General features: G+C 35.7%; 1 protein-coding gene and 1 non-coding gene across 13 annotated transcripts in view; one reads left to right on the top strand and one right to left on the bottom strand.

Moving 5' to 3' along the window:
• The window catches only part of LOC101736332 (non-structural maintenance of chromosomes element 1 homolog), a 60,241-nt gene that overhangs the window by 33,938 nt on the left and 4,192 nt on the right, over positions 1-22,111 (bottom strand). For 3 of the 12 annotated variants that reach the window (XR_002431199.3, XR_009973390.1, XR_009973389.1), the window contains exons 5-7: positions 21,594-21,763; positions 1,960-2,108; positions 901-967 (exon numbers count right to left, since the gene is read on the bottom strand). Coding sequence is in view for 5 of the 12 variants with exons in the window: in XM_062669098.1 (XP_062525082.1) it covers positions 21,601-21,763 (163 nt within the window). In the remaining 7 variants the exon portion in view is untranslated. Of the gene's footprint in view, positions 1-900; positions 968-1,959; positions 2,109-4,376; positions 4,591-5,999; positions 6,233-13,726; positions 13,898-21,300; positions 21,764-22,111 lie in introns of those variants that run through there. The other 9 variants (XR_002431201.3, XR_009973391.1, XM_062669098.1 and 6 more) reach the window with 6 other exon arrangements.
• LOC101747086 (uncharacterized) lies at positions 595-21,305 on the top strand. Its single transcript, XR_009973394.1, has 27 exons — positions 595-1,832; positions 1,916-2,156; positions 2,240-2,357; positions 2,451-2,709; positions 6,266-6,447; positions 7,303-7,526; positions 8,806-9,016; positions 10,105-10,265; positions 11,178-11,342; positions 11,412-11,618; positions 11,699-11,903; positions 12,337-12,523; positions 12,599-12,776; positions 13,187-13,408; positions 13,484-13,651; positions 14,098-14,196; positions 14,263-14,337; positions 14,418-14,518; positions 14,586-14,635; positions 14,719-14,917; positions 15,777-15,989; positions 16,127-16,268; positions 17,186-17,330; positions 18,053-18,231; positions 18,795-19,016; positions 19,784-19,867; positions 21,041-21,305. It is a non-coding gene; the product is annotated as an uncharacterized LOC101747086 (transcript).

The following is a 22,111-nucleotide window of genomic DNA, read 5'->3' as shown; positions in this document are numbered from 1 at the left end:
CCGTAGGACCTCTTGTGAGTCCGCGCGGGTAGGTACCACCGCCCTGCCTATTTCTGCCGTGAAGCAGTAATGCGTTTCGGTCTGAAGGGTAGAGCAGCCGTTGTCACTATACTGAGATCTTAGAACTTATATCTCAAGGTCTATGGGCTCCAGTAACCACTTAACACCAGGTGAGCTGTGAGCTAGTCCAACCATCTAAGCAAAAAAAAACCTATAATAATAGAGTGGCGAAAATGAATACTATCATTTTATAATGATCATAACAAAACATGCATTCTTAGATTAACAAAATCTACAATTTAAAATGAGTGGACATATTTTTTTCTATGTTACTTTATGATCATGTATGTAGGTTGGAGTGCCGTGTGCACAGCTCGTGTCTTCAATATACTTATCCGGCTTTCTGCCTACGATTTTTGTGGCGAGAAAACATTACGTCACAAGACCATTTAAAGACTTAACTTCAACTTTAAAATTTCGAAACTCCGATGCAATACGAAAACTCAAAACATACGCAAATAAATTTGAAAATACGAATGTCATTTGTGCGATACCAAAGCGTTTTATGCATAACCAACTAGACTGTGACGAAATTCGCTTCAGTTAGATTATTTGAAACTTCCTACAAGAAATGGGAACAAGAGTAGTTAAATATGTGATGATTTCTGCGAAACAAAGTTTTACTTTGGCGACCTAGTTCTATGCAAATACGTAAGTGTTCCACGGACAAAGTATCGATAAACTGTTTAAACCTCAAATAGTTAACTGAAGATGCAAAGTGGAGAAACGGAAGAGGATATGTCCGACGATCAACGTTTTTCTAGCGAGATAGAAATTAACTTAGGAAATCTGTCCGAATATGAAAAAGGGTTTTCAGGAGTTATTGCTCCCAACGTTTACCTGGAGATCGATGAGGAAAAGCGTCATAAAACATACGCAATTTTGCAAGAAACACGCCAGGATTTCTCTGAAAACAAACTAAAATCATTATTATTAATTTACACCAATAGTTCTTGGGACCTCTTTATACTATGTTCTCTATTTATCTCATATTTGTTAGACAGTACCATTTACACTTTTTGCAAGCCCAACCAACGCCCTTTTTGTATTGTAGTACTTATAATCTGTTTAAACTTCATATTTATGTTCGATGTGATAGTAAAAGCTTTTTTAAAGTTCTTCAAGCAGTGGACTAAAACACTTAACATTGTTGAACCAGATACGATCAAGGTCATCTTAGATACAGTACTAGCATTGCCATGTGGATTTTGTTACTTTGTAGTTGATAGTGATTTTTCGTTTTACTGTCATAGTTTATCTCCATTGTTTGCCGCATTGCGAGTTTATAGGATCATAGAGTACTTCTACAATAAATCTTCACAAGCTGGGAGCAACCAATGGACAACATTTTTATTTCAATATTTGACGTTGTTTTTACTGTCCGTTCACACGAGTACGTGTATCTGGTATTTATTTGCCAACCAAAGTTTCGATTTGCACAAATTTTATTCGTCTTGGTCTCATTCGGCGATTTATTTTCCGATTGAATCTACATTAGATTGGTATTATGTTTGTGCGTATTGGTCAGTAACGATTTTAACTACTAATGCTCTTGGTGACCTCTACCCTGTTACGACAATTGAGAGAATCACTGCGATATTTGCAACTTTGTTAGGATTCTTATTAACGACCATAGTCTTTGTGGGTTCGTTAACCTCTCAATTTTTAACAATAAGTACTAGACGAGCACAATATGTCAGACAGTTGATGAAAATTAGAAGATACCTCGAGACTATTAATATGGACTCTGAAACTACCACACGAATCTTAAAGTGAGTGAATTTAGATTGTATATTTGGTGTCACGAGCAAAAGTTTGTTTACCGTCAAGTTAATGGATAACATTCACTTTTTAGATACTATGAAGATCTTTGGTATCAGAAATCTGGAGTTTTCAAACCTGTACTGCTGAAAATGTTGCCGTCTCCGCTGCAAATGGAAATATGTTACGATTTGAACGCCGTTCCGCTGTATTGCTCTTTGTTATTTAGGAAGCTTCCGGAATCGTTCCTTAGGAGATTGTCACTTGCTATGACTCATCAATTTTACCTACCGGGTGATGTTATTTATAGTCACAACCAGAATAAGACCTTTATGGTAATCTTTTGTTTTCTATTTATAGCTTTTAATTTTTAATTAGGTATCATAAGAACAACATTAACAGCTGCTTTTGGTTTAAGGTATGTCTCACTAAGGGTGTTATAGAAATACTATCTGATGAAGATGACGAGAGCCCGATGATTTCCTTTTCAAAAGGCACCTGTTTGGGCGAAATAGCCTTATTCCACAATATACCTGGTTTGTAGACATGAATTAGGTTGTTATACCTTACATAAATTACAATTTGAATTTAGACTTTAAGCTCAATACCTACGATTGCATTACTTACAGCAAGATGTACAGTTAAAGCCGCGACATACGTAGAATGTCAAGTTCTATCAAAAATAAGTTTTATACAACTTATGATCACTTATCCGGAGATAAATGAGAAATTAAGATCGGAAATTCAAGATCGAATACAAAAAAGCAAACGAACAAAACGAAATCGGGAAAATGAAAGGCGATTATCATTGAACATTTATGCTTCAAGAAGTCGAAAAAAAAGTAGTATTAAATGCGTTAAAGACAAATTAAGGTACATTCAAGGTAAGTTGGCAGCTTTAGGGACAGCTTTTGTTTAATCTTATGAAAAATTAAATCTAAATTTTATTAACAGGTAAAACAGATTTAAACAGTATAACCGACGAAGACCAATTGGAAGAAAGTTACTTAGATTTGTATATGATATCAGATCATGTGAAAAAAAGAATTTCCTCTTTTACTTGCATAAACCCCTCATTTCCTTGGATCTTGGAAGCAGACTGTTATCTTGCCAAATATTGGGAGCACTACATGTTGCTCCTTGTTTTATACATTTGCATATTTTATCCATATTTTATCGGTATTTTAAGGAAATTTCCAGATGGATTAACCTTTTACATTCAAACAATAATCACTATATCTTTAATCCTTAACGTATTCATTACGAGTTTGACTGCAGTTAAGACGAAAAAGAAATACATTAGAAATTTCAAAGGCATACTAAGTTATAGGATGAACACTCTAGGTTTCTACCTAGATATTATTTCAATTATTCCATTTGAATATATAGTTACAATTCACAAAGCGGTCCATTATTCAGACAACTATAGGGACCATCTGTTTTATTTTTGCAAAGGAGTTAAATTGTGTTTGATATGGAGATTGTGTGATTACTTTGAGAAATTGGAAAATAAACTGCTTTTGAATACCATTATAATAAAGGTATAATGTGTGTTTAGCAAGGCCTCGTATTATTAATAAGCTCTTATGCTATTGTTTCTTCTATTCTATTTGAAATATGTTTCAGATTTTAAAGTACTGCGTCTACATAATCTTATTGTGCTACTGGTGTGGAATTGTTTTGTATTTGGAATCATGCTACGTGAAGCGATGCCCCGAAATATCTTGGTTCAACCGAGCTCGTACCGTCGAGGACCAAGTAAAACGTAACGTAGCTTCTAGCAAGTGCGTGTCTATGTTAATGATAGGCTAGCCGACTGATTTTTTAATGTTGCCTCACAAAATATAGAAGTTAATATGGTAGTATTTGAGAACTAGCTAAAGTATCTACTAAATAATCAAAGATTAAGAAACTTTTATTTTAAATTAGATTAATATGTATGTTGTTACTGATTCTCAAATTCCTAAATATCATTTGATAATTATTTTATATTTAACGAGCCTGTACTTTCTGATGTCTATAAACTATTCCTCCTTGTTGAGGGTCATGACTCCCCCATGTGCATCATTCTCTCACAAAAGGGGGCTTCAGTGTGTTATTTTACCTATTTGATCTCGGGGCCCACAAACCTTACAAAGTCTTCGTGGTCTAAAGGACAAGATGTCCGGTGTATTCGTATCGAGCCATGACACTATGCCGGTGTAAAATCCCATAAAATCCCACATCTAGGTACCAATTTTTCTAATGAAATATGTACTTAAAACATGTTCACGGACGACAGCACTAATTAAGGAATAGAATCATGTAATAAATATCAAACTTGCAAAAAAAAATAATTGCGGCTTAATTATTGATTGTAGGGCGTCTTGTGAGCCCATAAGTGTAGATATACCATACCACCGCTCTGCTTATTTTCACCAGAACGCAGTATTGCGTTACAGTTTGAAGATCGGGATAAATATGATTCTATACTATTGAGACTTAAATCGACTTAATCTCTCGAAGTGGGCGGCAAAATTCACTAATAATAATAAATTTAAATGAAAACAATAAAATAATGTATTTCATAGGTTTTAATACTAAACATTTCAGAGTAACGTATCCACTTTTAACATCCATGTACTTTTCTACGTCGATAATGTTATCTATCGGTTACGGAGATTTCGTTCCTGTCGATCAATACGATGTGGCAGTAGTGGCTTTTCTCAGCTTATATGGCGTTTTATTGGTCGGATACTGTATTTCGGAATTCTCAGCAGTCGTTACGCACTGGTCAAGGTAACACAATAGTTTTTAAAACATTCTTATTTCAACAAACAAACAACAGCAACAAATTCAATTATTGCTAATAAGAAATAATGCCCGTAGTTAGCTATTCAAATATCAAATAGTCAACGCATTTTTGTATATCTGTCTGTGTGCTTAGTGCGAGTTTTTTAACGTTCTCGATCGCGTGAAAGTTGGAACAGCGCCCCTAGCGGCAAACGTAGGCAAGCGTTCCAACTCCATACAAATTTGAGTTAACTTTTACGCTATCGAGAACGTTAAAAACTCGCACTAAGCACACTGATTCCTTAAGCAATTACACACCAAGACTACAATGCAGTTTGAAAGTGTAGTTTTCAGTTATTTTTAATAATTGGTTAACTTTTTGGTATCAACAAACGAACGAAAGAGAGATTTCATAGCATATTTTTTAACGTTAACGATCTATAATAAATAATAAATCTTTATGGCCCACAATATTTATTTTGCACACGTACTACATATTTTCAGTGCACATAGAGGATACCTCAAACTTTAATATGTATAGTTTTCATTGAAATCGGATTTTTTTTTTCAATGACAATCCATAATTAATATAATATGTAGATAAATACAATTCCGATATTTGCAATTTCCGATATCCTTACCTAAAGTGATTGCTATTATTACTTACTTTTCTCTAGTAGCTTTTTAATTAATAATATTTCACAGAACTAAAACAGCATTTCTAGAAATAATTTTAACCGTGAACAAGTTTATGAGAGAGAACAACATGCACAAAACGATAAAGTCGAGAATTATGGCTTTCTACGAACTACAGTGGCAATACAATTCGGTACGAATGCAAACCATGTTATATCACATACTTTTTACCTATCTATACTAATATATAAATCTACAGTTGTGTTTACGGATGTTCCGTTATAACTACTGAACCATGCTTCCGATCGACTTGAAACTTGGTATCCATGTAGAAAATACATTTACTTAATGGATAGGCTAATATTTATATGAGTGTTGGACCCCCTACACCAGTTGCGGGGGCGTAATGATGAGAATCTTTGTGGGGGTGAGAAATAATAATATTAATTTTAAATGTCCAGCGAAGTGGACGGGTACAGCCAGTCGTTTATAAATTTATTACGTGGGTAAATGAAAGAAAGTTGTTACAGGAGCCCATACCTTAAATAGACATCTACAACGTAAATGCGCCACCCATCTTGAGATATAAGTTCTAAGGTCTCAGTATAGTTACAACGGCTACCCCACCCTTCAAACCGAAACACATTACTGCTTCACGGCAGAAATAGGCGGGGTGGTGGTACCTACCCGTGCGGACTCACTAGAGCTCCTACCACCAGTAAAAGATATGAGATCGAAATCTCAATTATATTGTTTAACCGCAGTCTTACCTTCCCAACCGAATGCATGACTGCTTCACTGCGGAAATAAGCAGCATGGAGGGAGGTACACACGCGTGCGGTATTTAATGAATTTACAGATTATGGTTTATGAAAATAATTTAGATTGTTTTTCACATGTTTCACGAAAGTAGATGGTAGGCAGCGACATGGCTGTGTCTCTTGCACCGCTGACATCGACGAGCGACGGTAATCACTTAGCATCAGGCCGTATGCTCGTCTGCCTACAAAGACAATAAAAAAAAGTACCTCGTTAGTCAAAATCAATAACTTATTATATTACAGGGCGTAGAACTAACAGAAGAAAATTGGATAAAAAACTCGGTAATACCGTCAGAGCTTCGAAAGAAAGTTCTACATCAAGCAAGGTTCAAAGTGATAACGTCAATACGTTACTTCAAAGTAAAAAACAAAGCTTTTATACAGAGTTTAACTGAAAGTAAATACGTTTTGGGCTATTTTCTATTTAGTTTCATATTTTTATTATTATTACAATTGTAGCGTACTTTGTAGCGAAATGTAAATGAAACACAAAATGAAGTGTTAATTGTTTACCGGAGTCTATGATCTACACTATGTGAACGTTTTGACATATGAGGTCAAGTCTCAATAGTATTCTATAATGACTGTCCCACCCTTCAAATTGGAACGCATGAATACTTCGCGGCAGAAATAGGTGAGATCGTGGTACCTATCTATGTTAGCTTACAATGCTATCTACTACCACTAGTAATTATGCAAAAAAATTATTGGCGTTAAATGCTGACAGTCGCATCGCTTTATACGAATATACGTTTGGCGTTTAGGCCACGACGATAGAAAGAACTGGGGTATTTGGATATCTATATATTAATACGTGAAGCTAAAACTTTGTATCCCTTTTTACGAAAATTGCGCGGACGGAGGAATATGAAATTTCTCACACTCATATACAATATAGAGAAGGAGTGCACAATGCTAATATGTTTTTTAAAATAATACATAAAAGATACTTTGAATATATAAAGAAAACATTACACACACTACATATCATACATTTGACGCACACACGCATGCATACTATTTATTGTCAAACTTTTGTTCTTGACGTCTGTGGTCAGACTGAGAATAAATTAAATATTGTTTGTCTTTATTAATATTTTTTAATAGTGTAGCCTTGGTGAAATTTGTGATTATAGAAGTATAAAATACAACCATAATAGTGTACAAACTTACAATTCCAATTAATTATAGTCGAATTTCGACTACTGCGGGACCTCTAGTTTATTTAAAACTGTCAATCTATCTCTTTTAGTGGCCCATGACGTCATATTGCCCCCCGGTGAAATATTGTACTATAGCGGCACAATTACCAGGGAAATGTATGTAATTGAGAGTGGCTACTGTATGCTCACTTATATGACCGAAAACAACAAAAAACATGAGAGGATTATAGGTCCAGGAAATCATCTTTGTCTGCTGGTACTACTATACGGAGTCCCCGCTATTTATACTGTTATTACAAAAACTCATTGTAAAGTAAGTCATTATTTGATATTAGTTTTCAAAACATACAATAGTTCATACATACAATTCAATGTTTGAGTTAACAGATTTATTTATATATATATATATTTTTTTATGTTGCTAGATGGGTGGACGAGCTCACAGCCCACCTGGTGTTAAGTGGTTACTGGAGCCCACAGACATCTACGACGTAAATGCGCCACCCACCTTGAGATATAAGTTCTAAGGTCTCAAGTATAGTTACAACGGCTGCCCCACCCTTCAAACCGAAACGCATTACTGCTTCACGGCAGAAATAGGCAGGGCGGTGGTGCCTACCCGCGCGGACTCACAATAGGGCCTACCACCAGTAATTACGCAAATTATAATTTTGCGGGTTTCACTTTTATTACACGATGTTATTCCTTCACCGTGGAAGTCAATCGTGAACATTTGTTGAGTACGTATTTCATTAGAAAAATTGGTACCCGCCTGCGGGATTCGAACACCGGTGCATCGCTTCAACACGAATGCACCGGACGTCTTATCTTTTAGGCCACGACGACTTAATATTATAATGATAATGAATTATAATGATCTCAATGTATTCGTTTATTAATGTACGAAATAAAAAACAAATAGACCATACTAAGAAATCAGGGCGTATCGAAGTCAATCGGCAGGGTCATGGTACGCAACCGTCTGAGCTAACAATACGTCCTACCGTAAGCAATAACCAGTAGTAGGATCGTACATAAGATCTATTTTTGCTTGGATGTTTGTATTTTTAAAACGACTTTATACTACGTGTACAAGATGAAAACGTAAATATACCGTTCATATAATACTATCATTAAAAGACAAATGAATGTGGTATTCAAATGTAAAGAACTACTTGGAAGACAGATAAACAGATTTCAATAACACATTCCATTCCACTCCATAGACAAAATAGGTAGTTTGAAGTTGTTTGAAGTATCTTGTAACGCAATAAACTTAATTGAATAAGCAATTTCGAAAAGGGCACATCTCTGAAAATGTAAAATTTTCAGGAAATGAAAAAACTGATTATTTTCTAAAGCAGTGTAAAATTTAAAATATTAACTTTTCAGATATATTTTAGTGTTAATTAGCAATTGAAAATTACTGGAATTATTATAAAATGGGCGTAGGTGAGCCTCAAAACTACATGTTTAAGAAAAAACGTATTTGACAAAATATGCGACATGTGTCCTTTTCGAAATTGCATATTCAATTAGATTATGTATGAGGCCAACTACCCTCATATTTTTCATAAAATTGACTTTTCCAGCTGATATCTATAACTTATTCGGCATACTCGTCGGCTCTAAGTCTCTTCCCTGACATGAAAGAACACGAGAATCTATTAACTTCAAACGAGCTCCAGTACATTGAATCATTGTCTAAATTGCAAAACGTTGATATGTACGTTAAACATCGATTTTGTCCGAGGAGTAAGAAAGTCATTAAAATTACAGGAATCCTTCAAGATTTCTTTGACGGTACGTGAAAATCTGAATGATATGACATTACTTAAGGGACAAACTTTTACTCATAAATATCTGAGATTCGAATGTATATATTATTTATATATAAAGCTCGTTTATTCATTTTTAATAGATTAGAATGTATACACCATAGAAATTGTTTTTTTTTTTTTTTAAGTAAACGATCAAAGTCCATTACATAGATTTGACAGACGTGATTTTTATTTATTTTCACAAGTTTACTTTCTTCCCAAGATTGTATTGCATTGCACGTTTTCAAATTGGGGAAACATCTCAGTGTGGCACCGTAAGAGGTAGTTACGTGTAGTTTCATTTTGGATCTTCCTTTAATTGATGAAAATTGTAAGTCAGCCTTCAATTATGATCGCTGAGGAAAATATATGTACTCCAAGGAAACTAATTGGAGAAAAGCTATGACAAAATTCGGGAGAGACTTTGACTTTGTGACGGGTTGATGTGTGTTAAAAATATTGTTAAAATATAAGCAGGGGACATTTGAATGCTGTGTAACAAATTCTGTTAGACCAACCTAATGTTACTTTCCCGAAAAAGACCATTACATTTTGCATGGGCGTTCGAAGTCAAAAACAAACCTAGCAAAATGAAGGCAGATGAGAAGCTACTTGCACTACTCCTCGCGATGAACATTTAATAGACAATGAAGAATAGTACACCATAATTTGTTTGCGTCGCAAAGACCCATCCCATTGCGACATAGCTATGCTTCAGCGAACACCGCAGAAGACAATCAATTTAAGGCCCTGACAAGGTGGAGCATGACCCATCCTATTCATAGTTCAGAATTAGCACGACGTGCTTTTTTTAACTTCAAAAACCAAAGATTTTACACTTAGAGGCTAGGACAGGCCGTGATTGTATTTTCAAAAATGGTTTCGACGAATGAAAAAATATTTAAAGTAACCTGGATCAGTTTTTAATGTTATGCAATGTTTGGCTTATATGTTAAATAAAATCCGTAAGGTACAGGAAACAGAAATCCAAACAATTTAGGTCTTGTACTTTTTTCATGTCTCGATCTAATATCAATTTTTTTTAATCCCATCAATACCCTTTGCTTTCAGATTCTTTTATCAACGTTATCACTTATTATAACCAAAACAAAATGAACTATATGAATTCTTATAATCAATTCACCGCGCTCAGTAACATCGCACGCTATGTCCTACTGCCAGTCGTTATAAAACCTGATGGAATATTTCTAAGCATCTGGTGCATAATCAGAGTTTTTTCCGCATTTATACTCAGTTTATTAATACCGGTAATGGTTCAGAGAATATTTTGATATCTTGATTACATTTAGCAAATTTACCATAGAGAGAATAATAGATTGGTCGGAGTTAAGATGTGTTTGTGTCCTCGAGAGAAAAGGAAAGGGATGTGCTCTTGCGTATTTTATTTGTTTACTCCAAATAGAACCAAAGACCTAAAAATAGGCTATTAAACAAACTTAACCGACTAATCCGTTTTTTATTTTAAATCTTTCTACAAAATATGGCTGTGGCGTTTACGAACGCACATTTTTATGATGCGTAAGCCGGAACGCACGAGAGGTGGGAAAAAGAATATAGTCTGTGACACGGGACCTTTTTACCGCCAAATATTTAAAACGTAAAAATAATTTATAATGTGTTAAATAACTAATATAACGTAATTACTTAGAATTGTTTATGCCGCTATAACAATAAAATTTATATTTTTCCAACTGTGGTGTTAATTACATAAAACACGACTTTACGGCGAAATAAAGAGGGGACTCTATATAAACTCCCTCATGGCTATTACCTCCCATTCCAATAATCTGCGATACATTTGTATTTATGCACAGGAACGTACCAAAATATTTAAATTATGTATTTTTACAGTATTTTTGATGTCCGTACAGAAATAATGTAAATAATAATTAACAATTAATTAATACAAGAAACTAACTTTTTAATCCATTAATGTATGTTCAAATTGTTTGTAATTAAGAGCTAATTATTTTTGTATGGAATAAAGAAAGCTTTATTATTATTATAGTATTTTAGTTCCAGAATTCCTAATTAATGCCATATCACCATTCAATTGAATTGTGACGGTTGATCTTTAGCATACTTGCGGAAGGGCTAATTAACAAATCTTTCTCTCAATACAGGTGGCAGTAGCAATGGCTCCTCTATACGGGTCATTTGCAGTGACAATATCGACTTTTGAATACATTATGTACTTAGATCTATATGTAATGATGCATGTGGCATATTACGGAGAAAAAAACCAGTTAATATTTCATCCATATCTAACAGCTAAACGATATATTAAGGTTAGTATCCACACATCAAATTATTTAATTTCAGTCTGACAAGTTATTAAAAAATGTTATTATTTCCAGGGTCCATTCCTCGTAGACCTGATAACATGTTTTCCTTGGTTTTTGTTATGGTTACTATTCATACCAAAACACGATGAAGGACACACAACTCAAGATCATCTGACTCATAATCACTTTTCCCACTGCATTGTAAAAATGGTAAATGTTCTGCAGATATATAAACTCTGCACGGCTTTTTGGGCTGATTCTATCAGTGGTTTGAAACGGGTAGGTCATATACCTAGTAGGTATTTAATATCACTTTAATCGGACCAAGATTTACTGCTAACCTCTTCTGTATTTTGCAGGCGTATCTCATGAGCGTTGTCCAATTCTTTCTATTAACATTATTTTTTTTGAATCTATACGCTTCAATTTTGATTATGCTATCTTGTACATACGTTATTGGTACAGATATAAATGACTATTCAGTCAAAATAAATCGATTGCAATCGCTAGAAAAGTATGTAAAGTCTGAATACAATCCAGATGGAAATATGGCATGTCTGCGTGGTGAGTACACAATCCCTGTTTACTCAGTATGCTATCACTGTCTGTTTCTACCGCGAATCAGTAATATGTTCCGATTTGAAGGTTGTGAACTTAAGACTTCCACCTCATGTCGCAAGGTTGATGATCGTATTATCGATAATAATGTATCATTTTTAATTAATTTAATTTAATCAATCTTATCAGCAAATCAACGGATAAGTATAATCATTTTTCTCACATTAAAATTTACACTGTTTGATAATTTACAAGCGGCCCGCTTCGGCTCCGCTCGGATCTTTAACAAAAATTTCAACGAGAATTCAGTGAAAGAATTTTTCAAATCGGTTCAGTAGTTTCGGAGCCTATTCAATACAAACAAACAAACAAATCTAACCTTTTTATAAAATTAGTATAGAAAACGGAATCTGACACATAAAAGGATTTTACTCCATAGGTTCATGGATAGACATGATAGACGAAAAAAATGATACGCAGTATCCACCATCAACAGTTTTTCTCTTGGCTTATTATTGGGCTGCTGCAAGTCTTAGTGGCGCAGGCTTTGGAGACATCACAGCGCAGGATACCGGACATCTTGTATTGTCAATATGCGCTAATATCCACGGACTGCTATTTTTTGGGTGAATCAATTATGATCAATATTAGCAATTCCAATTTTAATTTTTACTAATTAATTCCATTTTTTTTTCTTTTAGATACGTTTACGCTAGGATAGCGTCGTTGAAAGCGATCGCCAATACGGTCGTTACAAAATTTCAAGAAAATATGAAACATTTACAAATGTTCTTGAATAGAGAAAAGGTTCCTTTGAATTTGAAGAAGTCAGTTATTGAATATTGGAAATATCAATGGAAAAGAACGGGTGGATGGTGTGTAAGTATTAAGTTCGTACGGCAAGGCAATGGACAATCATCGTGTTCACGATTGACTTCCACGCTGAAGGAATAACATCGTGTAATAAAAATGAAACCCACAAAATTATAATTTGCGTAATTACTGGTGGTAGGACCTCTTGTGAGTCCGCGCGGGTTGGCACCACCACCCTGCCTATTTCTGCCGTGAAGCAGTTATGTTTCGGTTTGAAGGGTGGGGCAGCCGTTGTAACTATACTTGAGACCTTAGAACTTATATCTCAAGGTGGGTGGTGCATTTACGTCGAAAATGTCTATGTGCTCCAGTAACCACTTAACACCAGGTGGGCTGTGAGCTCGTCCACCCATCTAGAAATAAAAAAATTAAAAAAATAATCATACATCAATTATTATAAATCACAATATTTTTAGCATCAGTTAATTCTTGATAAACTCCATTCGAATTTAAAAGAAGATGCAGTTTTATACATGTACGAGAAAACGCTTAGGGAAATACCACTATTCGAAAACTTGGAATATGCTTTTTTTCGAGCGGTGGCTAAGAAGCTTCAAGAGAAATATTTTCAAAAAGGTTTCATGATTTTGAAATCACACGAAGTAATGAGTGATATGCATATAATATATCGTGGCAAGGTACTATCGAGAATTTCCGTAACAAATATATGTATAACTCTAGTAAATTAATGTCTTAAAAACTTTTACAAAAAGGTGGACATAGTATCAGATATAAATGAAGTCGAAGCATGTATGGGACCTGGAGGTATTTTCGGGAACATACGAGGTGCAAGCAGATACTTGACCAAGTCAAACGTTATAGCTTCCAGAAATACAGATCTATTAAGTATTGACGGAAGAGAATTTTACAATTTACTAAAGGCAAGGTTCTCAAACAGTTATCTGTTTTTTTTACCATATATTACGTAGGAGTTCTCCGAGGTCTATTTCAAGGAATTAGTGGAAATGAAGCCTTTATTTTCGTTTTACACAAAACCCGCTACCGGAGCAGAGTTCATACTCAGTACGTAGAAGGGTTGCGATCATTTTCCAGTACTTTCACAGGCATTTTGTCCGCGTACCATCCGGCTTTGGAATTATCTCCGCTGTGCTCTTTTTAATCGAGGTCTGAAAACGATGAGCAATAAGCAGTTACTTTGCTATGCCTATAGCAGTGTTCAAGTCCATGAGCGACAGTTAGCACTCATGATCAGCGTCGTATACTCGTTTGTCTTCGCAAACTGCTATATACTATATAGTTTTAAGTTTAAATTATCTATTATAGTTTGAAATCTTATTAGTGAGTTATTACGTTAACTTCGTTACAGAGCTATCCCTCTGTGCTAAAGAAAGTTAAAGAATCGGTTGATTCAGCGGCCAAAGATTACGTATTGCCAACGTTTTCATTTGATAAGGACAGCGATGACGTAAGTAATAATACCATAACTAAAAATTGATTTTAAAGTTACTTTATTGTTGTTTTTTTTTTACAGATTGAAACATATGCTATGAGTTACGAGCCCGGTGATAATGATGACGAAAACGAAATTGATATTTCACAAATGGAGGTAGGCACTCTTTTAGTTAAGCTGTACATAAGTATCAATGTGCGGTATCAACGAATTATCCTATATTTAATATGTTTTAGAGTCCCGAAAAAAGTAATGCCGAATCACACGGATCAAGATCATTAACATCAACCTATTTATATTTCACATCGGCAACGTTTTTGATTTTTAAGCCACACAGGTATTTTTTTTTTATTCTACCCTCATTCTATTTTTTTATTATTTCTCAAGTATTTTTTCCATTACAGATGGTTCCGACGGAGCATCATACCTGACAGTAAATTTATAATATTTATGGGTAAGTTATTAAACAAAGGATAAAACGATTAAGTACTTTTAAATAAAAAAAGCTTTATAAGTCATAATATTTTTTTTTTCCAGAATACTTAATTATCGTCGCATCTTACGTCGACTTTATGTTGCTTATTTATCAAATGGCATTCCAATCAATTACTTATTTCTTTTACGAGTGCGTCGTGGTGGACGCTCTTTTCATTTTCAAATTGTTCTTGGACATTCACACCGGATACTTGAACAGATATGGAGATTACGTTTTGAGCCCAAGGAAAGTCCGAGAAAAGTGTGTAAAAAACCTTAAAAGTTTATTATGTCACTATTTCAAAAATTATCGATCTACATGATATCCTTATTATTAGAATTAGTTAAAAATTTTTAGAAATAATTAAAAAATACGCGGGTAGGCAACGCAATCTTGTCTACTTCTGCGGCGAAGCTTGTATTTCGGTTTGAAGGGTGGGACAGATTTCGAGTTCATATCCCAATAGCAGACTTCATGTTGTGGTAACTTTAGCCTCCGACACCAACTTGACCGCAGGTGGGCCATGTTCTCGTTCATACATCGAGTGCAATAACAAAAAACACGAGTAAAATTATATCAACCGTGGACTGCAAAAATGCACGGATAACACAGTAAAAATCGTTTGAATATAATTGACTTAATTTATCAGTTGTAGTAATTATATGTCACTTATGCACGTAATTGCACAAATTCTAATTTATCGGGTTTGATTTTTATGACACGATGTTCCTCACCGTGGACGTCAATCGGGAACATTTGTTAAGTACGTATTTCATTAGAAGATTTGGTACTTGCTTGCGGGATTGGAAGACCGTTGCATCGCTAGATAAAGTGTGTAAAGTGTATAAAGTGTGCTACAGGTAATGGTAGATTACTGACTGACTGCGTGCCATCCCTACAACCCTTTTATAGTCGATACCACAACCCTAGAATTATCGAGAATATTACACACATTTCGAGTATTGTGTTTCCACTATCTGACAATAGATGGCGTTGTACTTCTCGAGCGTAGGTGCTTCTAGATCCTTCGATATTCATTCGACTATTCGGCGATAGATACTCTTACCGGCGTAACAGTGGACACGATCCACTCTATACAGATATTCTTTCCGTTTTTCAGGTACTTCTCGAATATTTTTCTACGTAGACTTGATTTTTTGGCGAACTTACCAATTAGTTATATAGCTTTTACTCTATCGCTAAAACCTTCAACGCAAATGATATTCTTTTGTTATCTTCGCACGCCGCAGCTATTCAGGATTTCTTACATGTTCAGTTATCGAAGCCAGAAAAATACAAACATAGGAACCGGTAATCTACTATTTAAACTGACGTAAGTGCCAATCGTATAAATAAAATTAATAATCAAAAAATGATAACAGCAAGACCGATCCTTGAAGCAACTATTTGAGTCGATCAAAAGAATAAGCTTACGCATCAGTCATTCATTAACAATACTGTTTCCTACAGATCTATTGCAATTTGGGCAACAATACTTTCACATATAAACGCCTGTATATTTTTCAAGTTATCGTGCCTTACGCCTGTGCATTGTACGTCCACTAATTGGATGTCGAAGAAAGAACTCAACTTAACCCACAAGTATATACAGGTACGATACTGTAAACCAATAATAATGATAATCGTCTATGTATATAAATTTCAGTACAGTCATTTACTGGTGGTAGGACCTCTTGTGAGTCCGCGCGGGTAGGTACCACCACCCTGCCTATTTCTGCCGTGAAGCAGTAATGCGTTTCGGTTTGAAGTGTGGGGCAGCCTTTGTAACTATACTGAGATCTTCGAACTTATATCTCAAGGTGGGTGGCGTATTTACCTTGTAGATGTCCATGGGCTCCAGTATCTATTTAACACCAGGTGGGCTGTGAGCTCGTCTACCCGTCTAAGCAATAAAAAAAAGAAGCTGAATATACAATTTCCTCATATAGCACAAGCGCTTAAAATCAAATGAGTTTCTGTAACCTTGGTCTAATTGTCTGTTCGCTTTGCAATCCCAATTTAATTTATAATCAAGAATTCTCGCAATTATTATTCAAGGCTATTTACTACTCTCGCCATGTGTCCTGGCTAATGTCAACATCAGCTTGCTAAGTGTGGACTGGCAGTCACGCGCTCTTCTGTGGACGTTTTCGTTATAGTCTATCTCGTAGACAAATATGAAAAACAGCCCGTACTTATACTGTTTGCCTCTGGGCTTTCTCATAAAGCCAATTTTGTTAATTGAATTTCATGGTCTTAAGTTCTCACTGTCAACATACATAAATTGTAGACTTTAGTCTTAAGATACTGCTCAAAAATGAGACCTTAGTTTCCAGAATGTTCCTCAGCCGGGTCGAACATATCGAAGTTTTTATGGCCCCAAATGCTCAGTTTTGTATTTTCTCCTATTGTAAGCCGATAAGCGGTACTCTATTTCTCGCGACCAGCATTTGCCGGCCAAGTTTTATCTCGATTCAATCAACAAAATAATTATTTTTGGGTAAAGAAAACGTATGAAAAAACTTTCAGGAAAGTTACTTCACGATTTACATTGCGTCCTTGTGGTACGTGATCAACTTGCTAACCATTACGGGAACTGGAGATGTAACAGCACAAAACAATTTCGAAGTTATAGAAACTATTATCATCATTATCATTATAAAATTCTGCACAGGTACTCGTATACTGTATAACGTATTGTATGTAAATTTTACTGGTGGTAGGACCTCTTGTGAGTCCGCGCGGGTGGGTACCACCACCCTGCCTATTTCTGCCGTGAAGCAGTAATGCGTTTCGGTTTGAAGGGTGGGGCAGCCGTCGTTACTATACTTGAGACTTGTATCTCAAGGTGGGTGGCGCATTTACGTTGTGTATGTCTATGGGCTCCAGTAACCACTTAACACCAGGTGGGCTGTGAGCTCGTCCACCCATCTAAGTAATAAATAAAAAAAACTGGCTTTATAGGTACGTAAGGTTAACTTTAACTATGCCGCAAATCATTAATGCGTTCTGATTTGAAGAGTGAAACAGTCATTGAGGCTTCGATCTCATGACTCAAGCATGCGGGTTGTAATGTATAGGTATGGCAGGCGAGAGCTCGTCAGCTTATCCGGGCAATATCAGCTCTGAAAGTTTCTATTGCGTTATGGCATGTACTTTTCACATATCGATTTGCTTATGATCCAATGTACTACGAGTATAAGCCCTTACGACAACAAAAACCTAGTGTTGTCTTAACAGTTTTGAGGAAAAACTTTAGATCTTTTTGCATATCAAAAAGCGTGGTATAAAGTATATTCATCACTCTTGTAACTCGCTTGTTCGTCCCGTTCAGAAAAATGATAAATTTATATTCGTAATTCGTAAAAAATCGCAAAAACAATTTCATTTGTATAGGTCTTCTAATATCGGAGATGTCAGCATTAATATCGGCGCATTCATCATCCCGAATAGCTTACGACTACGGAATAAATGAGCTTAGGGATGGCCTAAGAGACATGGGTTTGAGCGGCCATCAAATGGAAAAAATGTGGGCCTATGTAAAAGAACTGTGGAATCGACAACAAGGAAAACAGGTTTAAAGTTCCGTTGTTTACATTAACATTGCTTCATGTTTTATTTGTAAATGTTATAGGGGGATATGTTATGCGGTTTTTCATTAAATTAAACATCTTAAGGGAATCTTTTGGTGCCGCAATTCCAATTTCCACGAATATTGCGATACTTGGGGTCGACGTTCCGAGTGATTTCCAATTTCGGATTCATTTGGAAGACAAAGCCAAGTTGGCGTCCAAAATGGTGGGAGTCCTTAACAGAGCGAAGCGGCACTTCACGCCTGCACAAAGACTTTCGCTTTATAAAGCATAAGTCCAGCCTCGCGTGGAGTACTGTGTGCTTAGTGCGAGTTTCTTAACGTTCTCGATAGCGTAAAAGTTAACTCAATTTTGTATGTAGTTGGAACAGCGCCCCTAGCGGCAAACGTACGCAAACGATCACATTCCATACAAATATGAGCTAACTTTTACGCCATCGAGAACGTTAAAAAGCTCGCACTAAGCACACTGCTCCCACCTCTGGGCCTCATAGCGACTTTAGTGGGTTTTAATTTACTAAAATTACTTAATATTTTTTATTGTAGATGCCTGAATTAGTCCTGAACTTGCCAAGTCGTCTGCGCAGCCAGGTGATGTTGGCTGTGTACGGATCTCATATCAGGGACTCTGTTATATTCAAGAGAACTGAAGAAGATTTTCGGAGAATGTTGGCTCTGTGGATGAGACATTGCGTTTTCTTCCCCGGAAACTACATAGTCCAGTGCGGAGACTCGGACCAATGCATTTATTTTATCCACAGAGGACAAGTAATTGATGAATTTTGGTTGTAGATTATTTAGACGGAAATTGACGTAGACAATCACGGGTATTATTGTAAATGTAGTCACAAAAATCCTGGATAAGCTGCAGATAATTTGTGACTATCTTCTTCAATAGACAATAGCAATTTAACTTAACAAAATCAAACTGGAGATAATTGCTAATTATATAAATTGTATAAAGCACTAGCTTTTGCCCGCGACTTCGTCCGCGTGGAATAGTTAACAAAAAATTCTTTATTTTAGAACAAATTTGGTTAGCATAAAATAGGTTCTAGTGAGCCAACCTTAACATATAGACATATTATTATGGTGTCGCGGACTTTTTTTTAGATCTTTTAAAGGGGAACAATTCTGTCATACATTATTTTAGCGAAACTTTAACGGATTCTTTAGCGCACGCAGCGGAAGCTCTCAAAAGGTAAAAATAGCCCCGATTTTGAAACATTCTTTATCGGTGCTCCGCTTGTATTGGTTTTAGCGCGATGTTATATAGCCTATGGCCTTCCTCGATAAATGGGCTAACACTGAAAGCATTTTTCAAATCGGACCAGTAGTTCCTGAGATTAGCGCGTTCAAACAAACAAACTATTCAGCTTTATAATATTAGTATAGATTTAGATGAAACATATCATGTTCAATCAATGATTTATTTAAAGATTATCGCAAATATTATTTCTCTCATTAGTTTTCAGCAAAATTTAACATATTAAATTTAACTTTGGCAACATTTAAAAGACACGGTTCTCTTACAGGTGGAAGTTTTGACAGTTCATCCTAATTTGACGGAGTCTATTTACGATATTTTGGGGCCCGAGGACAGCTTCGGTATTGCACAAGTACGTTTGGATCTTGTCATGGTTATCTTACACTTCAGAGATTAATCAAAGATCAGATATGTTAGTTTTAAGGTATCCTTTGCGAGCATTGCGAATACTGGCGCCTCGAGCTCAAGATTAGTGCTCTGAGCTTCCGATCGACCATATTCATTCAATTCTGACAAGAAATTGTAAGAGCAATGTAGTGTCCCGAACACACAAGCGGAACCAACCAAGATTTTTTTTTATTGCCCCTGTAGGCAGACGAACACACGGCCCACCTAATGGTAAGTGGTTACCGTCGCCCATAGACTTCAGCAATGATAGGGGCAGAGCCAAGCCGCTGCCTACCGCTTAATACTCTCCACAAGCCTCGTTTGAAGAAGGACATGTCATAGCGCTCGGGAAACACTGTGGAGGGGAGCTCATTCCATAGCCGGATGGTACGTGGCAAAAAATACCTCTGGAAACGCACTGCCGATGAACGCGGCGGTTCCAGATAATATGGATGAACTCTGCTCCGATGGCGAGAGGTGCGATGATAAAAAAGAGATGAGGGGATCATCTCAAACAATTCCAAGATGGACCACAAGCTCATCAGTCAGTGGGGTTAAAGTGCAGCGGACTTGTTTAGTGGATCTATCAAACCTAAGTAGGAGTGCATCTCTTCAGGAAATTCAGCCTAGCCCCTATAGATATACGACAAAGGGAAGATCTTCCACCGAGCGGGTGATATTGCTCGGTAGACCGACGGTCCGAATGTTGTTGTTCGGAACTTGTATACATGCAAGCTTATCTTGAAAATATCGTTAACGAGATTCAGGCATTTGTCAAATATCTTGCGTTGTACGATGGCTACCACCACACCCCCAATTACCATAACTATCATTACCTCAATGAGGTCATTCAAATCAGTTTCGCCATTTCAAGTTATTTAAAAACATATCGACGCTTGAAAGGCAAACGTGACTAAGCGACAATGCGTAAACTTTAAAGTAGACTAATTTAAAGTTGAAATACCTGAAAAAAATTATATTTTAACGAATCTAGCTGTAGGATTGGAATGATTTTATAGTACTAGAAATATATTTATTTTTTGCGCATCGAATATGGTTATTGCCTATCATTTATGTATAAAGCAGTTATTGTCGCTTAGTGACGTTTGCCTTTCAAGCGTCGATATGTTCTTTACAGGGTTTATACGTTGGAGTCTTACATCATTTCTCGTTTCGAGCGCGCACCGTCGTCGATATTGTATACTTGAAATTGGAACAATGGAAATATTTGTTGGATTTTTATCCGAAATCCGCGAAAATCGTCCAGAAGAAAGTTGAGAATATGTTTTTAGCTATTTAGTTTTAACAAGAAACAGTTGAATAAATGTTTTGTTGTTTTAAATGTTTATGAAACATTCAAGTAAAATTAAAATTTTCGATTCTAAAAAATATAAAATGTTCAATTGATGAATTTTATTTGAGAAAAAAATACAGAATAGAGAAAATAAGTAGATACACTGACACGATTTGAAATACTGGTCTGTTTTAGAAAAGAATTCTGACCGAACTTCATTACTCGTGTAGATCAATTGCGTAGCTACATTTTGTATTAAAGAACTACGTACTATTTATGCCAGCCAAATAACGTTGCTTGTAAATACATACATAAGGGCAAATTAAAAATATATATTTGTTCTAAGTTTCCACATACAAAACTCAAAACTACAACTACATAAAAATACATTTTGTACCATAAATTTATTCTCTCTTCCTCTTTCTAGAGAGACGTCGTATGTTATCTGTATTTTGACTTCTTTCCATTTCTTCTGTATTATCATTTTCTACATTGGAAGCTGTTGAATTCTCCGACCTTTCTTCAATTGACTGTGTGTCTTCAAAGGTTTGAGTTATCTGAGTCATTCTGAAATATTTTTATGTCTTTTTAAAAATCATATTTCTAAGGTCATCGCTTATTTAATTCTGCCGCGAAGAAATAACGTATCTCGGTTCGAATGATGGGATAGGCTTTTACACAATCAGAATGATTGATGTCAACTAGCTCTCCTTACGGATTAAACTGCTCTTCAGCATAACAGTGACAAAAAATCGGACATAACTTAAACGTCTTAAAAGTTACACTGGTGGTAGGACGTCTTGTGAGTCCGCACAGGTAGGTACCACCGCCCTGCCTATTTCTACCGTGAAGCGGTAATATGTAAGGTGTAACTATACTGAGACCTTACAGCTTATATCTTAAACCCACCTTAAG

The sequence above is a fragment of the Bombyx mori genome, chromosome 6, assembly GCF_030269925.1.
Source record: "Bombyx mori chromosome 6, ASM3026992v2".
NCBI lineage: Eukaryota > Metazoa > Arthropoda > Insecta > Lepidoptera > Bombycidae > Bombyx > Bombyx mori.
This window is presented reverse-complemented; position numbering and strand designations above follow the sequence as displayed.